This window comes from Elaeis guineensis, chromosome 2 (genome assembly GCF_000442705.2).
Source record: "Elaeis guineensis isolate ETL-2024a chromosome 2, EG11, whole genome shotgun sequence".
In the NCBI taxonomy this organism is placed as follows: Eukaryota; Viridiplantae; Streptophyta; class Magnoliopsida; order Arecales; family Arecaceae; genus Elaeis; species Elaeis guineensis.
The window spans coordinates 121,827,777-121,852,128 of NC_025994.2; the positions used below are offsets into that span (position 1 = coordinate 121,827,777).

Sequence of the window (24,352 nt, forward strand, 5' to 3'; positions counted from 1 at the left end):
ATAGTATTATTGTATAATAGGACAGTACTATTTTCTAATATCACAGTGTTATTTTAATATTGGTTTATAAGTACAGAGATAATTTGATCATTTATATCAATTTGAGGGTTATTTTTAAATGAAACTCAACTGATAAGCTATTTGTAAGTTTAAATTCAAATAGAGAGTTTTCATTGATTTACCCTATATTATATATATATATATATATATTATATTATATTATATTATATTATATTATATTATATTATATTATATCATTTAAACCGGAACCGGGGAGTTAGAGAAAGATCATTGCTAAAGCTGTCGTTACTTTGCTCATTACTGAGCCGGGCAAACAACGAAGGCAGATTTTTTTTTTTGGGGAACGTTTCAAAACAGATTCCTTGGGATATCGGCGTTAACGAATCTTGACGCCATTCAATACGAAATTTCACGATTAACGCGGACCAGCGGCGCACCATACCGTGCACGATTAAATCATCTACCACAGTCGGTGTGCTCCTTCGTCGCTCAACCCCAAACTCCTCCGTTAGTCCAGCGGAGACCAAGATGCCCGAGGATCGCCGTGTCGCGGCGGAGGACGGCGAAGGCCCCGCTGGAGACGAAGATATCGCTGATCTCCTCCCTCTCCCTCTCGTCCGATCCCAGCTGATCCCCCCCGCTCCCAACCGCCGTGCGTCGGCTATCGACTGGCTGCCGGACTTCGGCGGCGCCTCTTGGATTGCGTACGGCGCCGCGTCTCTTCTCGTCATCTCCCACTTCCCTTCCCCTCTCTCCTCCCATGAAACCCTAGTCGGTCCTTTCTTCCAGCAGGTCATCGACCCGCCCGTCTCCGCTGCCGGAGACGGCCCCGCAGCCGTGAACGCGGTCGCCTGGTGCCCTGCCCACCCGTCCGAAGGAGAGATCGCGGCGGCCTTAGGGAATAGCATCTGGATGTACTCGCCGGTCCTTGACAACGAATCCGGTAAGGGAAAGATCCTGTTTGCCTCTTTTCTTTAGAATTCAAGAACTGACTCTTTTTCCCCAGGAAAAGGTGTCAAATCTTGCTATAAGTCCATTGTATCCTTCTTTATTTCTCGGTTGTTTTTTTGAATGTTGGTAGTTTGTAATTTTGTCCCCTAAAACGTTTATTGATCTTTCTTGGAGTTTGTTTCTGGTTCGGATACCCTTATATGGTGATTTCTTTGATGTGATTGTTAGTCTATCAATGGGAAAATCTAAAGATTTCCTTCGATTCGAGCTCAGGAATGCATGCCATAAGGGAGTAGTTGAAGAATCAACGCGGCACCTAATATCAGTGCTATCTACCATAAAAGAAAACTATTCAAATAGCTTCTAACTCCACTGATGCCTTATTTTCCAGTGGATCTGGCTCCATATTGTTTACTATGTCTTGATTGCTTTCTGACGAACTCTGTTCATGGCGTCCTTGGACATGCAACTTCTTGTTTTTCATCAGTTATAGGATATAGTCCAAATGGCTAAAGTGTGTTAACTAGCCTTGCGTTGCTCTATCCTTAATCATTCTACTCAAGTTTTCTTAGTGTATGCATTCTCTGCATTTCCTAATTTTCCTGCACATAAATGATCAATCTTATATCTTCATCTTGATAGTGCAAACTTTGCAAAAGGTTGTCTTTCTAGTGTCTACTGAGTTAATATTACCCAACTCCATTTCTTTATCATGTTTCTTGGTTTCTATTTTGTTGAGCCTATTGTTCCTATAGTCCTATTCTTCTGGATCTGTACACCTTCAGACTTTTGAACAAGGTTTTATGTCCCGGTGGGACAAACGGCATCCTAGCCGTCTCATCCCATTTTTGTGAGAAAATGGGACTAGGACGGGGTCGGGACTCCAAAACCTATCCATGCAGGGGGAGAAGAAGAAAGAGGAAAAAAATAAAAGAAGATGCAAGGTAAAACGTGTAAGATAGAAGAAGAAGAAGAAAAATGCAAGAAAGGAAAGGAGAAAAGGGAAAGAAAGGAAAGAAGGAAGAAAGAAAAGAGAAAGAAGAAAAAAAAGGAGAAAAGGAAAGTAAGAAAGGGATAAGAAAAAAAGAATAAGGAAGAGAAAGAGAGGAAGATAGATGAAGAAGAAGGAAAAGAAGGAAGGAAAGAAAGAAGAAGGAGAGAGATGAAGAATATCTATTGGGATGCATGATCAAATAGCTATCGGGATGGGATGGGACAGGACAGCAGGGTGTCCCAGAGATACCGGAACACTTCTATCCCACCAAATTTGAAACCTTGCTTTTGAATTGTTCCGTTCTCTATACCTTTCAATATATGTTAACATTTTTTGTTAGTAGGCCACATTTCCACCACCGTTAAACAATCAATCTCATTTAGGTCTTGCAGTTTGAGTGTTGTTTTGTATTATCTTAAGGAGCAATGAGTATCACTATGGCGGGTAACTGGTCCAACATGTACTGCATTCTTTAAGATGAAATAGTCTCCCTCTACCAGTGAAATAGTTTCGTGCAGATCACTGAAGCAACACTCACATCATCCACAAAGGTCAAGTGGATAGTATCTCAATTTATGTTCCCTATAGTTCCCATGTTGTGTAGTTTGGATCATGTTGCCATTTTGTAGTTGTCGGGATTATGACAGTTTGACTAAATAGTAAATCATTTTGCTCACTGATATATCTTTATTGTTTATTTTTTTAGCAAATGATGGTAGCTGAAATCTTCATCAAGGAAACTGCTATAAATTATGACATGGAATCTCCTGAAACTTATAAATTCATAGGAAGTGAACTGTAATTGCACATCTGACGTTTCCAGGTTCTTTCTGTTGGAAGCAGACTGTAGACATTGCAGTGACCTTTACTATAGAGGCCATCGAATGGACAGGTTCTGGTGATGGGTTGATTGCAGCTGGTATTGAGGTGGTTTCATGGATAAGAAGGAGCACCTCTTGGGAAATGGCATGGAAGTTGAGAGCAAAGGTGCCTCAATCTCTTCTTTCTGCAACCTGGTTTGCTGAAGGACCTGTAGCAACAGCTGCTTATTCATTGGTTCACTCCAGTGGAATAAATGCAGAAGTATTCTCTTTCTCAAGAGAGGAACATAAGTGTGTTTCAGTCTATCACAATGATGGGAGTTCTGGAATAACAGAAGTTCAGCTCCATCATCCTCAATCTGTTTCAATGATTCAGTGGAGGCCATTCACTGGGACACAATTTGAAAAGGATGCTTCACCTGCATCAAGGGATGTGCTGTTGACATGCTGCTTGGATGGAACTGTAAGACTCTGGAGCGAGATTGACAATGGGAGGGCTAGAAAATTCAATAAGGAAACACATGATCTGAAGACAAGAAGACGATCTTACCATGTTATTGCAGTAATTGAAATAAACCAGTGTTTGAGGGGAACTCTTGGAGTAGACATTTTCATAAAATGGGCAATTGAATTTGGTGGTGTAATTTGTAAAGGTGAAGGAGATGGTATGTATTTATCATCCGCTGGTTCTGATCATGGTCAGATTGGCAAATGTGAGTGGTTGATAAGTTTGGGCCCTAGATCCTCTGTTACTTACTGGGCAATCCATTGCCTTGATGACATTGCCCCCACACGTTCTCCACGGGTGACTTTGTGGAAAAAACAAGACATAGTGGACTTAAAAGGGTGCAAATTTTCTGAGTCTGACTTCTCAAGTTCTAAAGACCAGCCTATCCTTGTTAAAGTTGTTGATTCAAGGAGCTGGCTTTGTGGCCCACCTGAGGTCTGCTCTTTGCTTCAGTTGTTGCCCAATAGTTCAGTTCATTGGTCACAGTTATATAATCCCCTGCCAAATGATAGGGAGGATAAATCTTTAAGTAAACTCAGTAAGGAAAGAAGTCTTTCATGTTTTTCAGGTGGAGTTCTAAATCAAGATGGACACACGGGGAACATCATACAAGTTGCTCTGCATCCATATAGTTGTGAAATTGAACTTGCTGTTTCTTTGGATTCTGATGGCTTTCTTCTTTTCTGGTCCCTTTCTGCCTTCTCCAATTGCACTTTGAGCATGCAAACAGTTGTACATCCTGTATGGAAACTTCTGGGGAAAGTTACCTTGCGAGATTTATCCACTGATATTGGATATTCATGTCTGACCTGGGCACCATCAATTTTGGATGATGAGCGATTCCTTCTCCTGGGAAATGCTTATGGAATCGATTGTTTTATTGTTAAAATTTCTGAAAAAGGGGAGAATGTGTTATGCCAGAAGATGTTCACAATTCCCTTTGCTGGCTGTAATCATGGAGGACCACCAGATCACATTTATTCAGCACCTTTAGCTTCCAAATGTGGGTTATCTTTTCTTTCTAATAGTTTCTTGTTATTTTGTGTATGGACAACGAAGTTTCAAGCTTTATCATGGAAAGTTGCCCTGCACTCTGAATCTCCATCTGGAAGCAATGGTCAATGTGGCTGTGATGCTAAAGGCATTGCTGATTCAGAAGAAGGGAGACATGTTAGTTCTTTTGAAAGTCAAGTGTACTCTACTACCATTTACCCAGGCTCATCAGACCTACCAGCGCCTCAAAATTGTGATCAGATTACCAGTGTTGCTGTAGTTTCCTTGGATAATTCTATGCTACCCATCCAACAATCTGCAGCTTCTTGTGGTGGTTTATGCAGCGACTCTGTTAGTTACGACATGGCTACAGGCTGCTCTGATGGCACTTTGAAACTTTGGAAAATGTCTTATGCAGAATCTCCTCTTCATTCTGAGCCGGAGAGGCTCCTTTGGAAGCTAGTCGGTATGTTCACAGCACATCAGGGCCCGGTCAGTGCAATTTCTTTATCCATTCATAATAGTAAGATTGCAACTGTCAGCATGGATGGTCATAATAGCACTGCAAGGCTTCATATCTGGGAACCTATATGCCTGATAGGTAGTGGGAGTTTTCTGTTAGAAGATGCAATAATATTAAATGGGCCTGTTATTGCTATAAATTGGTTATCCATTGGTAATGGCCAGTTGTTGCTTGGAGTCTGCCTCCCAAATGAGTTCCATGTATATTCTCAGAAAATGTCTTCTGACCAGAATCTGGTAAAATTGGAGGGATTGAAGGAGATGCATGTTTGGTATTGCCTTGCACGATTGCATTCTTACCCTGTTTCTAAAAATTTCCTTTGGGGACCTAAGGTGACTCCTGTGCTTGTTCATGAGAAACATCTTTCTGTCTTAAGCCAGTGGTTATTCAGAGCAGAAAGTAAGTGTAGTGCAAATCATTTTGTTATATATGTTTGCAGAATGCAGAGAATCTATTCTTATGTTACTAATGTTGAAAGAAGTTCTTTTCTTTTGACACAGCAAAGTCATCAGAAAATGCGAGTAATAAGGAAAATGGCCTCAAGGACCTCACTTTCTGTTCAGAGATGTCCCAGCAACAATATTATTCTGATACCAAAAGGGGTTTGCTCAGCATAATAGATATAGCAGATAGGCTGCGTGCATATCTAGTGGTCTATCACCCCAGGGCACTTATCGAATGTCTGTATTCAGGTACCATGTAACTATCAGATAATTGTACAAAGTTGGATGCTAGTTAATGAATATAAGACAGGTCATCATATCTCTATATTAGATTTTTAGCATTGTATATCAGTTTATATTTAAAAGATATGAGAATGCCCCTTATCAATTTTATTTTTTTCTTTTTTTTCCCGAAATACTCATGACATCTGCATCACTGGGTTGATAGCACCTGCTTATTTATTGTTCTTATTATAATAATCTATTATTATCTAGTCTTTAAGTAATGATTTCTTGTATTACTAAGAGAGTTAAGATAGATGCATACTGTTTTCTTTCATAGGTAACTACCACCTTATAATTTAATGCAGCAGGCATTCTAGATGATTTATAGTACCATCCACCATGCATGCGGCATAGGATAAAATGGGAGGTGATTTGAAAAGTTTGGTCATTCCTTCATAAATTAATTACTTCTTTGGGCCAGTTACTTTAAAATTTATTTTGCTAAGAATCTGAATTGTGTTCTCCAGTTTGATATAAATAAAGATAGTCCAAGTAGATTCAAACTAATCGATCCCACAAGTCTAATAGGGTGACACAAGCGCATCTATTGATCGATGTGATTATAAAGAACAATAAGGCCAATAGGAAGATGTGATTGCTTTTATCAGTTGACATGAAAAGAAATTTGATGATGCAACTTGACTCTTAACATAAAACTATGTGCTTTATGCATGGGTAGCAGAGAACATATTTCTAAAAATTTAAATTATGTTTTTTTTTCCCTCCATTTTCCACATCTTGATTCTAGGAAAAAGAGTGGTTGATCTAAGCTGTCCATTAATTATGTATTAAAAAAACAAGCCATCCATCATAACACTCATAAATGCTAAACATTTCAGCAGTTGACAAAATCCAAATTTTCCATCAAATACTCTTTTCTCTTGAATCATCCATGAACATTGCATTGGATGGTATTACTTTCATCAATAAAATGGATGGTATTGCTACCACCCATTGGATATGCTTTGCACTTGATTCAGTCACATGCATCACATAATTGGATATCTTCTATTGAGCATATAAACATACAACTCGTGAGACAAATGCTCATCCTACTTGGTTCAGTCATAATTATGATGAGATCACCAGTTGTCTGTCAAATTCTCTTGATGAGTTAGGTAGGGATGAAAGAGGGAGCGAAACAGGTTGGTGGGCTGGGGAGGGGGGGTGTGTTTTGCAGATAGAGACAAAGGTAATTGAGATTTACACACATACACACATGCATATATATACACACACACATATGTATGTATGCATGTACCTGTGCTATTTGTGATCATTTGGCTGATCAAAGCATAGGATAATACAAAAACCATGAGCTTGTTTCTTCTACTGTGAATTGTACAGTTCCATTTACTGACAAGTTCTTCAGCTGCAGCTTTAAGCTCTTTCCAAAAGAGAGGCATTTACTTTATTAACTTTGTCCTTTTTTGTCCTTTTTGCCCCTTGAAAGAGAGGCATTTACTTTTGACTTTATGTAAGTCTCTGATCTGTTATTGATGTTACTTTCATCTAAAGAATGATCCTACCCATGTCTAGGTAACTGGAGACATGCACAAGTTGTTCTGAAGCATCTGATTGAATCTATCAAGTCTAATGGAACTTCCACTACTATTCTGGGGGGCAATAATCAGATATTGTGCCATAACATTCTGGAGATTCATTTATCTAAATATTCCGAGGATACTATCTCTCAAGAGTTATGCAATAAAAGGTTGCAATGGGGTCAAAATGTTAGTTCTGAAGTATCTAGTTTGCAGTTCCAAGGAAAAATAAGCTGGTCTATGGTAGGTGATTCAATGGCTAATGCTCCTAAAAATATTTCTACTGCCCCCTCTTGGAAATCCGAGTTCATCTATGCTCTCGAGAACACCCATGACATTGCTTCCATTAAAGATGTGGAAAGAACCCAAATCCTTGCAATTGTTGATCTTCTGGGTGAAGTTGGTGATTCAAGTCATGCTTCTGCCTATGAAAGTCTTGATGAACCTGGGCGAAGGTATGCTGGATACTAACTGCCTTGTCAGACACATATCTGTGTGAGCTTTTACAAACCTAGACAATTCAGATTTAGATAGCATGACCTAGTGATTTTTTATCCTATTGAACTTTATGGACATATTAATGAAGATACTTTTATTTGGTATGGCCGTTTATTGCAAAATATATTATATTCCATTCTCAATTGATGGATGTTTATAATTGCTTTTTGATTGGGTAAAATTTTGCTGGAAATGCATGCATGCATGAATATGTGTAAAAACAAAAAACAAATTTTGATATTTATATTATATGTGCTTATGTGCTTGTATGTGTATCATGTCTTTAGCATGCATCTGAATGAAAAATAATTTAGTCATTGATTCTTGAATATACTGAACTTCTAGAGGCATTTAATCTTATGTATAAAATATGGGAGGCCATCCATTCCACATTATTGGTTTTAGGACCGCCCAGTGATTGGTGAAGAAAATGGCTTTCCATACTGTTCTATATGGTAGCATTTTCTGAAATTTAGCTGTTTATAGTCAATTATATTTTTGATAGAGCTTAAACGATAGCGCACCAACTACAGAGCACTGCAGTCTTGACCACTTTTCCCTCTCTAGTGAATCTATTCTACCTTTTAAGCAAGGTCCATCGACTGGTATTGGAGGGGCTATCGATCGGTGACCAGTCCGGCATGGTACGGGTTTGTATTGTGTACTGTTTCAGGGTGTACTGAATAGGGAGAGCTGAAGGAGGAGGTGGAGGAGAGAGAAGAAAACAAGGTTTGCGGAACCGGTACCGGTGGCCGTATTGGCCGGTTGGCGGTACGGTTCGGCATGTCCTTGTTTCGTTCTGAATCGAGGCGAACCGACGAAGGAAAACGGAGCCAAACCGGAGAAGAAAGAGAGAAAGAGAGAGAAATAGAGAGAGAGGGAGGAAGAAAGAAAAAGAGGAAGGGGGTTCGCCAAAGGGACCGTCGAAGAGCCTCCGGTGGGCCGCCGTGGCCCGCGGACGGCGTTTACGCCCCCTGCGGCGTGAAACAGGGGTGATCTGCCCTTGTTTTTCGTATTTTTTTAATTTTTTTTTAAATGAAGCCAATATTGGGTTTGCCGGCGTCACTTAAGTGAAGCCGGTAAACCCTATGCCGGCTTCATTTAAATTTTTTTTTTAAAAAAAATACGAAAAACAGGGGTGGATCGTCTCTGTTTCACGTCGTGGAGCCGCAAGAGGTGTTTACGCCGCCCGACGGCTACGATGGCCCATTGGAGGTCTTCCGACGGCCCCTCCTCCCTCTTTATCTTCCTCTCTCTTTCTCTTCCTCTCTTTTCCTCTTTTTCTCTTTTTTCTTTTTTGGCACCGGCATGTGATGTTTTCCACGTCGGAACCGTCTCGGTTCCCCATCGGTACGGTTTGGCACGCTCCGAACCGGCCGGTTCGGGACGGTTCCGAAAATGCTGGAAGAAAAGAAAGAGAGAGGTGGGAGGGAGAGGGAGGGGAGAGAGGCTGAGAGAGAACTTGAACGCCCTCATCAATAAGGGGCTTCCCTTGTTTCATTTTGAAAGTAGGGATGCCCTAATTTTTTGGGTAAATTTCGAATTAAAGTCAGCATATAGTTTGCCAATTTTCTTTTGAGTGAAGTTAACAAACCATTTGCCAACTTTAGTTGGAAATTTATATATAAAAAAAAAATGTATGTTCCAAACAGATGGGATGAACCGTGTTGATAATCAACAAGTCTAGTTTTGTACACCTCAAACTTGCTGGTTCGGTGCAAATTTAGAAGACCTTGCTGCTAAGTGTCGTGTGCCTTTATCTAGGTTCTAGACTGAGTAGCTTAGCAGCCATTTGTGCCATCTGGTCTAGCATGCATAGCTGTCAAAGGGCTCAAGGTGCTATAAGGTGCCGAGGCCTCTTGGAGCCTAGCTGCAAGGCACAATGCAAGGCGCATGCCTTGACAAAGTGAGGCCAAAAGTATCAATATACATATAAATTATAATGATTAGATCCTTTAAAATATATTTAACAACGAAGATCCTTTCTTTACTTATTTAATTTAGATACATGTTTTAGAATTTGTTGAGGTATGCCGTAGCATGTCCCTGGTTGCTTGCACCTCGGCAAAAATTTGTGTGCCTTTAGTGCCCTTCCAATGCCCGCTTAAAGGGGTCTTGCCTCAGTAGAAGCGAGGTGTTGGGGTCGTGCTTCACCTGTGCAAGCACCTAGGCATGCCTTTCAAAACACTGCTAGTGTGTCATATAAATTCACCTAATTGCAGTGCTATTACTTGTTAAGGACCAATGTTGAGAGGAAATGACTTCACATTGAATCTCGAAATACAGATTCTAGGCTATTAATGTAATTTCTAATCTAAATTTAAGTATTTTTATGCTTTCTCTGTAATTTGCCTGCTTCTTGGATATTAAGCTGTTGCCATTGACAGCTGCATCTAAAGCATTATAGACTGAGAAACATTCTGCGGTCTTTTAGTTGCCCTAGCAAGTTCTGTTACAGTCCAAGGCGCCCCCCACCCCAAGCCCCCCATTTTTTTTTGGCAGATATCTGACTTTAGTTTAGCCTAGATATGATTGATCTCCAATGCTTCCCTATTCCTTCTTCACAAAACAATGTCCTTGAAATGGTGTTCCTCTCTTTAACTAAATGCGTATGATTTTTGTGGCATATCTGGTTCTTCTTTTATATGCGATGTCTGTCTTTCAAACTTCCTTGAATCTAGTTTTGTGTAACCAACTTGTTAGTACCCGCATTGTTTGTCTCTGAAGGGCTTAATCTATTAAATTCTAAACCCTTTATTAAGAGTTATCTTTAAATTCTTTTCAATTGCTTTATTTAAAGTCTCACTATTTTGTTGCATGTGAGATGTTGAATCATGTACACTTGTCGATACATGTCATGCATTTCTTTTATCATTACTAGTGCAAAGATGAAGAATCGAAGTACTCACAAATTTATCACTTATTATGATAATTACATTATTTTACTTCTCTCAAGGTTCTGGGTTGCTGTGCGATTTCAACATCTATATTTTCTTCGAAAATATGGGAGATTGGCTGCTGCAGAAGAGTTTGTTGTTGACTCTGGGTTGGTTGCATGGGCCTTCCAGTCTGATTGTCAAGATGATCTGCTGAATTCTGTTTTATCTGCAGAACCATCTTGGATAGAAATGCGAAATTTGGGTGTAGGAATCTGGTATATGAATGCATCCCAACTACGAACAAGGGTAGGAATGCACAATTTGCAACTTTGACAATTAATGCTTGTTCTTTTATCAATTTCTTGAATACTTTTGAGGCTACTATGTAATTTTACCAATTTGGTTTACAGTGCATGGTTTTTCAGAGGGGCTGAAGCGTATGAATTGCACAGGAGATTACAAGAAAAAAAAAAAAATCATGTTACCAAGTGATTCTAGCTGTCAATCAGCTCCTGCTGTTGTTTGCTACATTTATGATTAGCCAATCATAAAGATTGTTGGCTACTTTTTTTGTTTTGGTTATCTTGTGTTTATTTTCTTTTATTTTCTTATTATAAGTATTTCTTTAAGCTTGTAGTTAGTTCAGTCTGTTTTTTCTGCTTGCCAGCAAATTCTTTTTCTTCCATTTTTTGCTGTTCTTAGGCATTTATTTTTTCTGGATCATTATCACTGTTGACAAAATTTATTTGAGTGATGGAAAAACAGATGATCATAGAATAATATCTAGAATAAGAACCAATAGGTCTGTGTTAATTTTCATATAAGGTTGCGCATGTTACATGCTTCAAGTTTTGGATGGTTTTCTGTACTTGGGCAACAGAAAAAGCCATTTAAGTTTGATTGGGCCCAGGCTTTAATATTTGCTGTCCTCATGAAGCATTGTTGTGATTAACACTATGATACTAGCACTTGCTAACCACTGCTTCAATAACCTGTGCATAGAATTTGAGTATTGTAAGCTATCAATTCTTTTACGACTGCAGTTTGGATTGTGTCAAGCTGATTAGGTATGTTTAAACATACAGATGGAGAAATTGGCAAGATTGCAATATCTGAAGAAAAAGGACCCAAAGGACTGTGCGCTTTTATATTTAGCATTGAATCGACTTCAGGTTTTGGCTGGCCTTTTTAAAATTAGTAAAGATGAGAAAGATAAATTGCTGGTTGGATTTCTATCGCGCAATTTCCAGGTATTGTAGCATAATATGTAATTTCAATGTTACAAGCAATAACTCTTTACTTCTTAGGCCCATATATGAATATAATTGTTATTGTTCAGAAAAATCAAGTCTTTGATTCATCAAAACTAATTGCCAGCAATGTTTAGCACAGTAGCTTGGCACCTCAATCCTAAGGCTTGCCTCAAGGTTGGCTAAACTGCTTAGTTTTGGACATATTGAATAGAACCAGCCTAGAATTGGATGGCTCGGGCTTTCAAAATGGAATAGGAGGTGAACCGGTCTGAACTGGACCAAATGGGGCTGAATTGATCGGTTTGCCTGGTTTTGGGTAGTACTGACCTGGTTCATCTGGGATGAATCTAGTGACTAGTCCCTCTTGTAAAAAATTCCCAATTCCCTACCCTAATCTTCTCTCCCCCCCCCCGGTTTGCTCTCTTTGCCTCTCTCGATCGATACCCATCGCCACCTTCTTTGGCATGGCCCTACCTGGCATCCTCTATGGACTCGCTGCCTACATCCACCTTTTCTGCTGTTGGAGGCCTTCAAGATAAGGGTGGGCTATGAGGGCATTCCCCTCCCCAACATCCCCCACTGAGTTGATGCTGCACCAGCTTCTCCACCACATCTACCAGCACCATTGAGTACCCATATGCTCATGCCCCCCTCTCACCCTCCCTCCCTCCCTCTCTAGCTGAAGCATAGGGGTTTGGGCGTGGAGCTGAGTACCATGTCGGGTGTTGGTATGATATAGTATGATATCGTATGGACTCCATACTTGACCAACATAGGTGACGGTACTACACTGCTAATGGTGCTTGCCCTTCAGAAGGTTCAAGGTTCAAATCCTGGGTATTGCTATGTATTTAAAAAAAAAAAATCAGAACTAATTGATAGAGGTTCACACTATTTTATAAATATCCAGTTCATGAATAGGTAAGGACCTTAGCTGTAGGCTTAGTTGTTAGCAGAAGTATTTGTAGCTGCATCTATTGTAAGAGTTTGTAACGTTCTAAAATGACTGCTAAGATACAAACATCCTTCGTTATTTTTACTGATAGTTAAATTGTCAATGTTAATCTCATTAAATTATGCTCACTTCCTGCTGCTTGTTTAAGATCTTTTGTATTTGTTCAAAGAGTTTTACATAGTTGTGTCTTATTTGAGAATGCACTGCTACTGAATTGCATAGCTCATTTTCTTTAGGAAGAAAAAAATAAAGCTGCTGCACTAAAGAATGCCTACGTTTTAATGGGAAGACATCAGTTGGAGCTTGCCATAGCATTTTTCCTGCTAGGAGGTGATCCTTCTTCTGCTGTCACTGTCTGTGCAAAAAACCTTGGGGATGAACAGCTTGCTCTTGTCATTTGTCGACTTGTTGAGGGTTATGGAGGGTCACTAGAGCGTCAGCTTATATCAAATATTTTGCTTCCTAATGCTATTGAGAAAGGCGACTACTGGCTTTCCAGCCTATTTGAAGTATGGACAATATACACTTCATATTTGTTATTTTGTCCCACACATAACTCTTTTTGTGACTGCATATGCAGTGTCTTGCTAACATCATTTTGTATCTGCAGTGGACTTTAGGGAATTATTCTGATTCAGTCAAGGTACTATTTGATTTGCACAATGAGTTACTGATTGATAAGTCTGTAACTCTGTGTGACCGTCCTGCCTTTTCAGACCCAAATATTGGTCGATACTGTCTAGTACTTGCAGCCAAAAATAGTTTTAGAAATTCTGCTGGTGATGTTCTGGCTATGATGCTGTCCAAGTTTGGAAGATTGTTGGCTGCAAAAGCCTTGGACAGATGTGGACTCCCTGTAAGTTTTTTCTTGCTGAAACTCGCATACTTGTCTTTTTCATGATGATTGGGCAATTGAAATGTGGAGAATAGTGACATCTGCTGCATCTGACTAGGTTATATGTGTATTGTTAACTTTTGATATGGAAGAACTGTTGGATAATCACGAGAACATGTACATATGGAATATAGTAATATGTTTGTTTATATGTTAAGTTTGTTATTTTGAGAAGGGGGCATGTGTTTAACCTGGAATTTGAGACACATCATTATGTCATTTATGTGGTGTGATGTGGTTTGCCAGAAGCCGATGTATCCTTTTGGTCGTTGTTGGGGATTGAAATGTTGGCAAGAGAAGAAAAGTTGTTTGAGGGCAGGTGAATTTTGATTTAGAATGGCTGCTTTTGTGTTGATCATAACTTCAGCATGCACATAACTTGGGTATGGCTTGATTATTATGGTTACTTTTGATCTTTGGCTTGGTGACAGAAAAAAGGTTACCTACTTGGGGGAAGAGGCTAAAGGTGACCACTATTTACAGATCAAGTTCATATGCATTGCATCTTGTGGCCCAATGATGCAACACATGTTGAGTTTACAGAACTGCACCTGCATAGAGCTTTGATATGATAAGGTACTAAAATGAGGTTGAGAAGAGAAGGGCGGCAGTGCAGGGGTAGAGCTGACTTGGAGGGTGGTACATTTATAGGGTGGAATTAGGGATTGTTTGGCTTCTGGTGTTCAGTTATGCATAGGCTGATTTGTAGAAAATATAAGGGATGCAAAAGGAGCTGAATTTCATATAGAGATGCTGGAATAACACCAAAATCTTATGGAGGTGGAGAGGTACACATTAAAAAACATGGTTGAGGATGCAACTCTAGGTAATAGAATGATAATGGGTGAAAAGGGATCTGATAAGCCTTTAGATGTAATTGGTTTTGAAGTTGGTGGTTATTTCTTACAAATTAAGTGGTTTGGTGGGAAAAGCAGTTTAGTATACACAGACAGATATATAAATAGAAAAATGCAATTTGATGTGTGTGATAGTTGTAGATTGAAAGGTATGTGTAGCTGGGTTTGCTGCAGATGGAGCACAAGAGCTTTAACTTTTTTAGTGAAATAATATGAGATGAAGTTGTTTGTTTAAATGGATTGTGAATTTCCCCTATTTTGTCGGTGTTAAAAGAGGATGCAGATGGTTTATGGCTGACTATATTGTTGTCTCTTAGTTCGTAATCTATAAATACTGAATTGATCTTCATGCTAATACTTTGTATGTCCCATATGTTCTCTCAGCTGTTCACAAATGGTTAGAAGCTCATAAATCACACTCAATTCCTACTGCCATATGTCATTAGATCTCATGTACAACCATCTTTTATAGCAACAACAAGTTAAGCAGGTTCCTCTTTTTTGACAACTTACATGAAAGTCTTTTCAAATGGCTTACGACATACATGATAATGTGCATGGAGCTACAAGCTGGTCTTCTTAGTAATTCCCATAGTGCTATTGCTCTTACACTGCCTTGTAGCACCATTTATTAAAATGAGACATTGTTGCACTGGTGGAGTCATAGTTTTCTGTCCAGTAGCTTGTATAGAGTGCTCCAATTTGTTCCTCAAGACTGATCAGGTATTCTTTCTTTTTGCGAAGCTTGAAGCATTGGAGTGCTTATCCTCTTCTTTAATCATTGAGGGTAAAGATCGAGGCAGTTTGATAGATATTGCAAGTCATAAGATCTTTCATGGAATACTGAATCCTTTCTCAAGTGGTGCGTGCAACTGGCTACTGGGAGATGTGGCTCTTAAATTGGAATCTAATGTTAAGTTAAATATGGCATTGCAATACATATCAAAAGTGCTAAGGGATCATCCAAGATGGCCTCCCAGTAATCTAGTCTCGTCCAGAGAATTAATTATCTACAAGGAGCATGATACTTGCCAAGATGAAACTCAGACAGGAGAGTTCAAACATTACCTGAAGACGCTATTGTTCACGTTTGAGCAGAAGTTCTCATTGAATTCAGTTGACTTAGCCAACATGGTAATATGATGTAACTCCGAGACCTTTTATATGCTTTTTACATTAATTTATTTTCTCATGCTTAGTTTCTCGTCAATTAATGACTTTTATTTTCAAAGATTTATTTCTTTTCTTGGCACTGACTCACTGTTTATCTCTACAGATCCTAATTTTTGCTTGCAACAAGGAATTATTATTTCTTGGATACCTAATGCTACAAGTCAATATTTCTCAGGAAGATGAAAATGATCATCATGGTCCTCTAAGTTCTTTCTTAAATCCTGCTCTTTCCAGGCTGCTTTTGAAGGCAAGCCGGGAAATATCCTATTTTGTTGCTCGATATGTTGTCTTCTGCTGTTTTTCTGATTCTGTACTGAAGCTGGTTTACAACAGAGATTTCACATGTGAAAAGGACATGTATGGTCTGGTTCATCCTAGGGATTTTGTTCTGCAAAGTATAATCTACCAATTGAGGATCTTCAGGTCAATTTTAAAGCAGTGTGATAAAGAATATTCTACAGAAGGTGTTTCTTTAAATTCCCGTTCTGTTCTTGATCTCGTTGAATTTTGTGTGTTTTTTTCATCCACTTGGTTTAGGAGACATTTGAAAGGACTCATCTTGATGATCCGTCCAATTTTAAATGCATTTGTCAATGGCCGGTCATCTTTTGAAGGTATGGCGGGTGAACTAATGAAAGTTTTACGTCAGACATCGGAGTTGATGGTTCAAGATGTGCCAGGAGATAGCATGGGATGCGTCCCTGATGCTATTTGCCAACAAAAGCAGCTTGAACAAAATGATTCTTTAATTCCTTCCATACCAGAAGATGAAAAGTGGCATCTTGTAGGGGCTTGTTTATGGATGCATCTGTCAAATTCCATGACAAACCACTTTAGCAAGCTCCCAGTGACAGAAAGGCCTAAAGATGAGAACAGTATCATGGATCTGATAAATCTATTCCCCCTTCTTGTTGCGAAATTACTAGTAACCTCACTGTCTTATGTTTCCTCTTCTTTAGTAAAACAGCTTGCATCATTCCTTAGATGGAAAGCACTAAAGGGTTTACCTATACCTACTATTGTATGGTTAAATGAGTGTAGTCAGTCTCAACCAGGCTTCTTACATCATTATTTAAATCAGGAAGTTGCTACTTCGCAATTGCCCATCGAGGACAGGAAATCCTTTTTCAACATGTTGTGGGAAATTTCTTTGAATCCTCAGGATATTTGTGCAGAATTTATAAAAGAAAGAGTTCCCTGTTTTCCCTGTACTAGCAGGAAGCTCTTTTCATCCTGGAAAGATATGCACAAGGATTTCTTTGCTGAGTATGAAAATGGTGCTTCAACAAACAATAGAATAGAAGATAGGAGCACTGGTGGCATTCCTGATGATGGAACAAAATCAATTCTTAGTGGCATGGTCGTGGACACAGATGGTTTTGTGGAAACAAGAAGGAAATGTCCAAGCTCCCCAAGAGGCGCTACTTATTTTCACAATCCGAAGGAAGTTGCTAAGAGAAGTGGCGAACTTCTTGAGGTATTCACTTTATTGTTAGACATGTTCAACAGTTGGAAATTTAGTATATGAGAATCCTTTTACTTTTTTTTGTTCTAATATAGCAGGAATTATTTTTTGATGCATTGGCAGCAAATTAATCTTTTTTTCTGGAGATAACAAGAGAAAATGTCTCTAAAGCTATTTGTTGTAAGTAATGGTTAACTATTTTTTCTTCTTCATACAGGCAATTTGTTTTAATTCTATCAATGAGCAACAAGTTGCGCTTGCAAGCAACCGAAAGGTAACTTCTGTAAATTCAAGGCATTCTTTTCCAATCCATTTTGCAAGAGGAATTTTATACATCCTTCTAACTCCTCTTCTTGTTTAGAATTGTCACTTGTGGCAGTTGTTTGTGCATATCTATGTGTGCACATCTTTAAGTTTAATTACATTCTTCATTTTCATATATAGATGTTATACCTAAAGTATGGAGTTTGTTTTAGGGACTTCTTTTCTTCAACTGGAAAGCAGAAAAACCTTTCAAAGAGCAAGCAGATTATATCTGGTCAGAGTCTGATTGGCCACAAGATGGGTGGGCTGGTTGTGAATCTACGCCGATTCCTACGTATGTTTCTCCAGGTGTTGGTCTCGGGAGCAAAAGAGGGGCACACTTGGGGTTGGGTGGAGCAACAGTGGGCATAGGCTCTTTGGCAAGACCAGGAAGAGACTTAACGGGAGGTGGAGCATTTGGAATTCCAGGTTATGCTGGTATTGGAGCCTCAGGTCTTGGCTGGGGGGAACAAGAAGATTTTGATGAGTCCATAGACCCTCCAGCAACAATAGAAAACGTTCGCACCCGAGCATTATCCTGTCATCCTTCAAGGCCTTTCTTTTTAGTTGGGTCTAGCAACACACATGTCTACCTTTGGGAGGTATACTCAATGAATATGTACATAAATAAATATGTACATGCATATTATTTTTTGTATATTGTCTGTCTATATGAACTTGACAATTTCAACAAATTTTTCCATGTCCAACATACATTAAATTTAATAGTAGTGGGATGCAAGTGAATTTTCCTTGATGTTCTTTGTGATCCAAAATCTTTCTTATTAAGTTAAATTTTCTTTATATAGATACCTCTTGATAATGCATCTGTATACCTAGGAATAGTTTTTATGGTTGTGCACTGACAATTGGTGGTCGCAAGGCATTAATGGAAGCCTGCAAAATGACATGTAAGCTGTCTGTATTTTTGATCTATTTACATACTTGCATAGAAATGTACAAAAGGACAATGTAATAAATTATCCTTTAATATTTTCTATTTCTAGCAACCCTCTTAACCTTAAGATGATTTGCAGATTTTATGATGATAACTGTGTAGCAAGTAGTAGATCTAACAATGGAAAGGAAAGAGCATGAAACCAAATAATTAGTGTCACTATAATTTGGTTTATATGCGTATTGTGCTTCTCTTCTTTATATGTTGTGACAATTTGCTTTATCATTTTATGCCAAATAATATTTTGAATCTTATATGTGCATTTTCAAACTGTGCAGTTTGGTAAGGATAGAGCTTTGGCGACCTATGGTGTTCTTCCTGCTGCTAATGTTCCCCCACCTTATGCGCTTGCCTCGATATCTGCCGTGCAATTTGACCGTTGTGGACACAGATTTGCTACTGCTGCATTAGATGGCACAGTATGCACATGGCAACTTGAGGTTGGAGGGAGGAGCAATGTCCATCCCACTGACTCATCCATCTGCTTTAGCAACCATGCATCGTATGAACTTCTGTATTTCCAAAATGATTTTGCTTTGATAACTACACACCTCATTGGAAATATCTTATATTTTCAATTTCTGATTATTCTAAATAGATTGGAAATTGTTTCAGGGATGTTGCATATGTGGCTGCAAGTGGGTCAATTATTGCTGCAGCTGGATGTAACTCAAATGGCATCAATGTTGTTGTGTGGGACACATTAGCTCCACCAGCAACATGTCAAGCATCTATTATTTGTCATGAAGGTATTTATTGCCTTGGTTGTGACAGTGCATATTATTTTGCCATTTATTTCATTTGATAAAGACATCATCTGCCTCTGCTTTTCTTTTCATTCAGCTTGTTGGCTTATGTAAGCAAGCTTCCAACATAACCTTATCATCTCAAACCTTCTTCTAGACTTTTTAATCCAATGGAACTTTTTCGAGGGTTAATCCTTAATTGCACGAGCTTGTTAATTTGCAACAATGAATAAGTTCTCTTTGCCCGTCAGCTGGCCATATCTGTTTCATGGAATGCCTTTCTCTTGCCCATATTGCCTTGACTGTAATTCGACACTAGTTTCTAAAGCATTGACACCTTTTTGACAAGCAGTCATAAAATCTGTTCTTTCTGTTGAGCCCTCTCATCTTCAAGTTGTTTTTCTATAGTCCGCCTGGCATAATTAGTGGGAAAAGGCTTTGGTGGTAGTGGTGGTAGTACTAGACCAAATGGACCCGAAGTCCATGTCGTCAGTGAAGTTGTAATTGTTGTCATGATATGGCCCAACCATCAATGTTCACGGCCTGTGTACTATAATTTACTTTCCTAATGACCACATAGTGTTAACGCTGAGACTGTTGACATGGCGGACACGAAATATAATTGGTTAAACCAACCGTGTTCCAATCTTTAGAAGAAATATGGATCAAGTAAGGACCTATGGAAATGCTGAGTGCAGCTTAATGGATCTGTAATGAAGATTGAATGTCATAAGAATAAGTCAGTGAAAATGTTCCGAGGATAAATTTCCATGAGGCTTCCTAATTATACTAGGAAATATTGCATCTTTCTAAATATTACCCATAAGTTATCATTAGATAAAAAGAGAGATATGGGCTTAGTGCTGTTTCTTGATGGAAGCCTTGTGATTGAAAATTTACTCGTATAATAACTAATTCCTAACATTTGTCGCTGATATAGCATACATGTCCTCAATAATTTAAGTGCTCTCTTTATGCTTTTTCTTCCTTCATAAGCATTGGTTTCTAATAATTTCTGTAGGGTTTACTTATTTTGTTTTTTTTTCCTATTTATTTTGCTTGTTGAGTTGCACCTTCCATCTTAATAATAACATGGATCTATGATTGTATGCCATGTAAAATGAGCTAGGCTTTGATTATTTTGTTCCACAAGTTAAATATAATGAATAGATAAAGAGAACATTTGATTCCACATGAAAGAAGTACACAATTTGAACCTCTACCATAGACCTTTCATGAGCAAAGCCAGATCTATGAAATTTAGGCAGTTGAGATTCTTTGGACTATATTCTGAAATCTGAATTCTTATATTGCAGAAACTTGTTGGCTCCAGCCTATGACTTTAAATTTTAAAAATTGTTGTGTATGTCCCTCTTGCCGAGCATTTCTTTTGTTGGTTTGAGACATCTTGACTTCTCTAAAAGTTTTTGTGTGCATGTGTGCATGCATGTGTGATGTGAGGACCAAATGTGAGTGTGTTTTTGAGCCTACATTTTTGTGCACTTACAAGATGCTGGGTACTCATACACAGCCAAGAAACTCAAGTAATACCTCATGGGTAGCCTTCTTTTGTGAGGTTCTAGGTTGTTACGAAACCTCTGGACTAGCCTTTTTGATCGGGATCATCGATTGTTACAAATACTATCAAAGGGGATCTAGCCACGGTCCATGTGGATTAGGGGAAACTACAGTATAATTTCTTTTGGAACTGTCCATGGGATAATCGTGGTGTTTGTGATTTGATTTAATTGGATTTAAATCCTTAGCCTGTCCAAGATGTTAGGGCTTAAAAGAGGGGACTATGTGAGGACCATGCAAGCCTGTGTTTGGGCTTGTGTCATGGTTTGTTAACAAGATCTTGGATACTTTTTTAGAGCCAAGGAACCCAAGTAGCACCTTCTAGCTTAGCCTTCTTGGGCGAGGTTTTGCATCATATCACATGAATCTTTACAAGACTGATTTGACTTTAATTTAGTCGGGTATTCATGTATGATGTTAAATTAACTAACATGCTTTAATCAATTTTCAAAATCTACATTTCTTATCTCATGAATAAATTTCCTTTTTTATGCAAAATTCTGAATAAGTTTCTGTTTTCTTTATAATCTTTTGACCAGGAAGTGCCTTGTTGGAAGAGAAGTTAATGAATAATTTGCGATTCATTGTAAAGATCTTCTTGAGCTAAGAACTTTTATCCAACATGTTCAAGTTGTTTATTTTCTTTTTATCTTGCAAAGTTTTCAGTCCCGGATCATGGATTTTTTCCTTGAATTGTGTTAGTTCAACCCCTACAAAGTCATTGATCATCAAATCCTCGGTTAAATGTTTGTCTAATGGATATATAGTTTTTAGTGATTAAAATCCCTTATTTTCCATCTTTATTCATCCATGGGACACATCATGGATTTGTTTCAATTAATTCCACGACCTTGATGATCGGCAACAGATTTGATGGCATCAATGCATGTTGTATCAAGCTTGGAAGTTTGCTAACAAATGATAAACAGATAGTGCCTAGCATATGCTCTTCTTTTTTGTGATGGGAGCTAGCGTATACTCTTCATGGCCCTTTATTTAAACAAATGGATGGCTTGGGGATGTTGTTTCATTTTCCAAGGCATTCATGAGATTTGCATTGTATATGCAGTTGGATTAAGTCATCCATTTCTTTCCCTATTTTCACAGCCATTGGCAAAAGTAGGCCTAAGAAATCAGCAAGATAGTTTAAAGAAGCGCAATCACAAAACTATTGGGCAGATATGCAAATTAAAGAGTTCTCGAACTCTGTACAGCAATTATTGATTTAACAATTTAATTCATTCTTTGTCTCAATACAACTATTCATATAAATTGTTAATGAGGAATTGGCTATTTTTTGAAGTACACAATGATTCTCTCGTCTTCTAGAAGGAGTGTTGTAGAAGGATAGCAATTGAATTCTTGATATATTTGATTGCAATGGATAAAATCTTATATTCTCATTTTGCAAATCTGACTTCTTGTGTTATCTGGAGACCTTTTCCCTGAGGCCTTTTTGTGGATGACTGGTTCTTTAATGATCGCATCTCCTTGTCTTTGTTGCTCATCATGGAACTGTACCTTTTAAACATGCAAATGAATTGATTCTTGTGTTTCATCTGATTCTCCCCTTGTGTATGTGTTGTTGAGCCAAGTGGTGACATGGTTCATAAATTCTTTCTTTTAAGCATCTAATTCTTAGTTATTTGCCTAAACAATGCATCTTCTAATTGCAAGTACCTGTTTTTCATATGAAGGTGGTGCTCGTTCTCTTTCGGTGTTTGATAATGATGTAGGAAGTGGGTCAATTTCACCCCTAATAGTAACAGGGGGAAAAGGCGGTGATGTAGGGCTGCACGACTTCCGCTTCATTGCCACTGGAAAGACCAAGCGGCATAGGCATTCTAATGAGCAAGATTACCTGCCCTCTACTGTGCATGAGATGAACTCGGGGACTTCCAAGTATGGTGAAAATGCCAATGGAATGGTATGGTATATACCGAAGGCTCATTTAGGTATAACTCTTACCTTTCTCAATTGCATTTTATTGGAAAACTGGCTGCTTTGCTAATTTGTTTTTTGCTTGGTGTGACTGCAGCAAGTGTCACCAGGATTTCAACTATCCCGAATACTAGCTTGTTCTTAACTGGTAGCAAAGATGGTGATGTGAAACTTTGGGATGCCAAAAGATCCCAATTAATTTTTAATTGGCAGAAACTGCATGAGCGACATACTTTTCTTAAATCAAACTCCAGAGGCTTTGTGAGGGTAATCTCTTTAGAAGGAAGGATTCCAATTTATGCCTTTTTCAGTTAATGAGTTATTGCCTGATCCAACTTTCCACTCATGATGCAGGCTGGTGTGACGGACATTCAAGTTTTTTCCCATGGTTTTCTTACGTGTGGTGGAGATGGTTCTGTAAAAGTGGTCCAGCTCAAATAATCTCTTACACGCAAGTTTCATAAAATCTAAAAGAAGAAAAGAGATCTCCCTTCAGATTATGGGTTGAATGGATTTCTCCAATGAGCTTCATCAAGAACCTTTGAGATCATCTACCACCGATGATGCAGTCTGCCAGGACAAATATCGAAGTCTCTTTCCATGGTTTTCTTGGATACAGTGGAGATGGTCCTGTCGAACTGGTCCAGCTCAATTAATTTCTTAGACCGAAGTTTGATATAAACTAAAAGAGGAAAAGATTACCCTTCAGATTGAATAGGGGTTAAATGGATTTTCCCCAGCAAGCTTCTTTGAAAGCCTCCAGAATCCTTTCAGATCTCATCCAGTATTATTCTTGGAAGTTACTGGGAGTTCAACCATCAAGTCCAAATATTTCAACTCATTTTATAGCTTTAGAAGTCCCACATTCTAACTTTCTTCAGTAGAGGTACCTGTCAGCAACTGTGGTTTCTTATGGTCTCGTATTCACATCTTTGATATCCAATATGTTTTCAATGCTGCTGAAATGAGTTGTATTGTTATCAGTGGGCTCAGTTATATCATCTTAAACCACAGTTAGTCTCCAATCTTTTAGACAATCGGCAAATGCAGTGAGGCCATTATTGTGGGGTAATACCTGCCGGATTAGCAGCGCCTGGACTAATTTATTTTGATCCACCTTATATTACATTCTTTATTGGATTGTATACCAATGGGAGCTGGACATTTTAGCCAGCATAGATTTGCTGTTGGACTGATTACAACTTGAACACCTAACCATTGCTACTGGTACCTGTATCTGCTTTTCTTGCCTGCAGCATGTCTATAACATCTTGTTTTGTTATCAATTTGATTATCGAGTATATATGATCTCAAAGTAGGGGTTGCTCAGTTCATTGTAAAAACCTTTCTTATTGTACAAAATCTCTGTCAGCTTGCATGTGCATAGCCAGACTGGGGACAGATCTTTTGCTATCGGTAGGACTGATGGGTTTTGAGTGTTATCAAGGTTCTATATTCCTAGTAGGATTAAATCATGTAACCCTCCATTTCCTATTCCTTTGCTGAGTGTATTCAGCGTGCTCAATAAGTAATTCTCTGGATTGGATTTTCTGCGCCAAGTCTTTTCTCCTTTTGGGCACGATTGTTGGTCAGAATTGTTGGTTTGAACCTACTAGCGTATCTCATCAGACTGCTGACCATGAAACAGGTCATTCATACTTATGGCAGTCAGATCGGCGGCACTGATCCGGTAGGCCAATGCTTCATGGTGGCATAGAGGCCCAATTCTGTTCACACGTGGAACTCGTGGTTTCCTGACGTTAGTGTC

At 38.7% G+C, this 24,352-nt stretch overlaps 1 protein-coding gene across 5 annotated transcripts; it reads left to right on the forward strand.

Annotated features, from left to right (window-relative positions):
- The first annotated feature begins 487 nt into the window (after nt 1-487).
- On the forward strand, nt 488-23,885 carry LOC105038292 (uncharacterized). Of its 5 annotated transcripts, none has more exons than XM_019853611.3 (18): nt 585-725; nt 811-964; nt 2,790-5,210; nt 5,312-5,503; nt 7,079-7,538; nt 10,538-10,766; nt 11,546-11,710; nt 12,905-13,177; nt 13,279-13,524; nt 15,165-15,554; nt 15,697-17,070; nt 17,276-17,332; nt 17,535-17,963; nt 18,598-18,821; nt 18,935-19,068; nt 22,341-22,598; nt 22,682-22,851; nt 22,939-23,885. In XM_019853611.3, the coding sequence occupies exons 2-18, from the start codon at nt 934-936 to the stop codon at nt 23,023-23,025; spliced, it is 7,140 nt and encodes a 2,379-aa protein (XP_019709170.1). In that variant the 5' UTR covers nt 585-725; nt 811-933; the 3' UTR covers nt 23,026-23,885. The 5 variants fall into 5 exon arrangements, with proteins under 5 accessions (XP_073109199.1, XP_010912358.1, XP_019709170.1 ...); XM_029263748.2 differs by having other exon boundaries at nt 605-725; nt 814-964; XM_010914056.4 differs by having other exon boundaries at nt 491-964.
- Nucleotides 23,886-24,352: the final 467 nt, after the last annotated feature.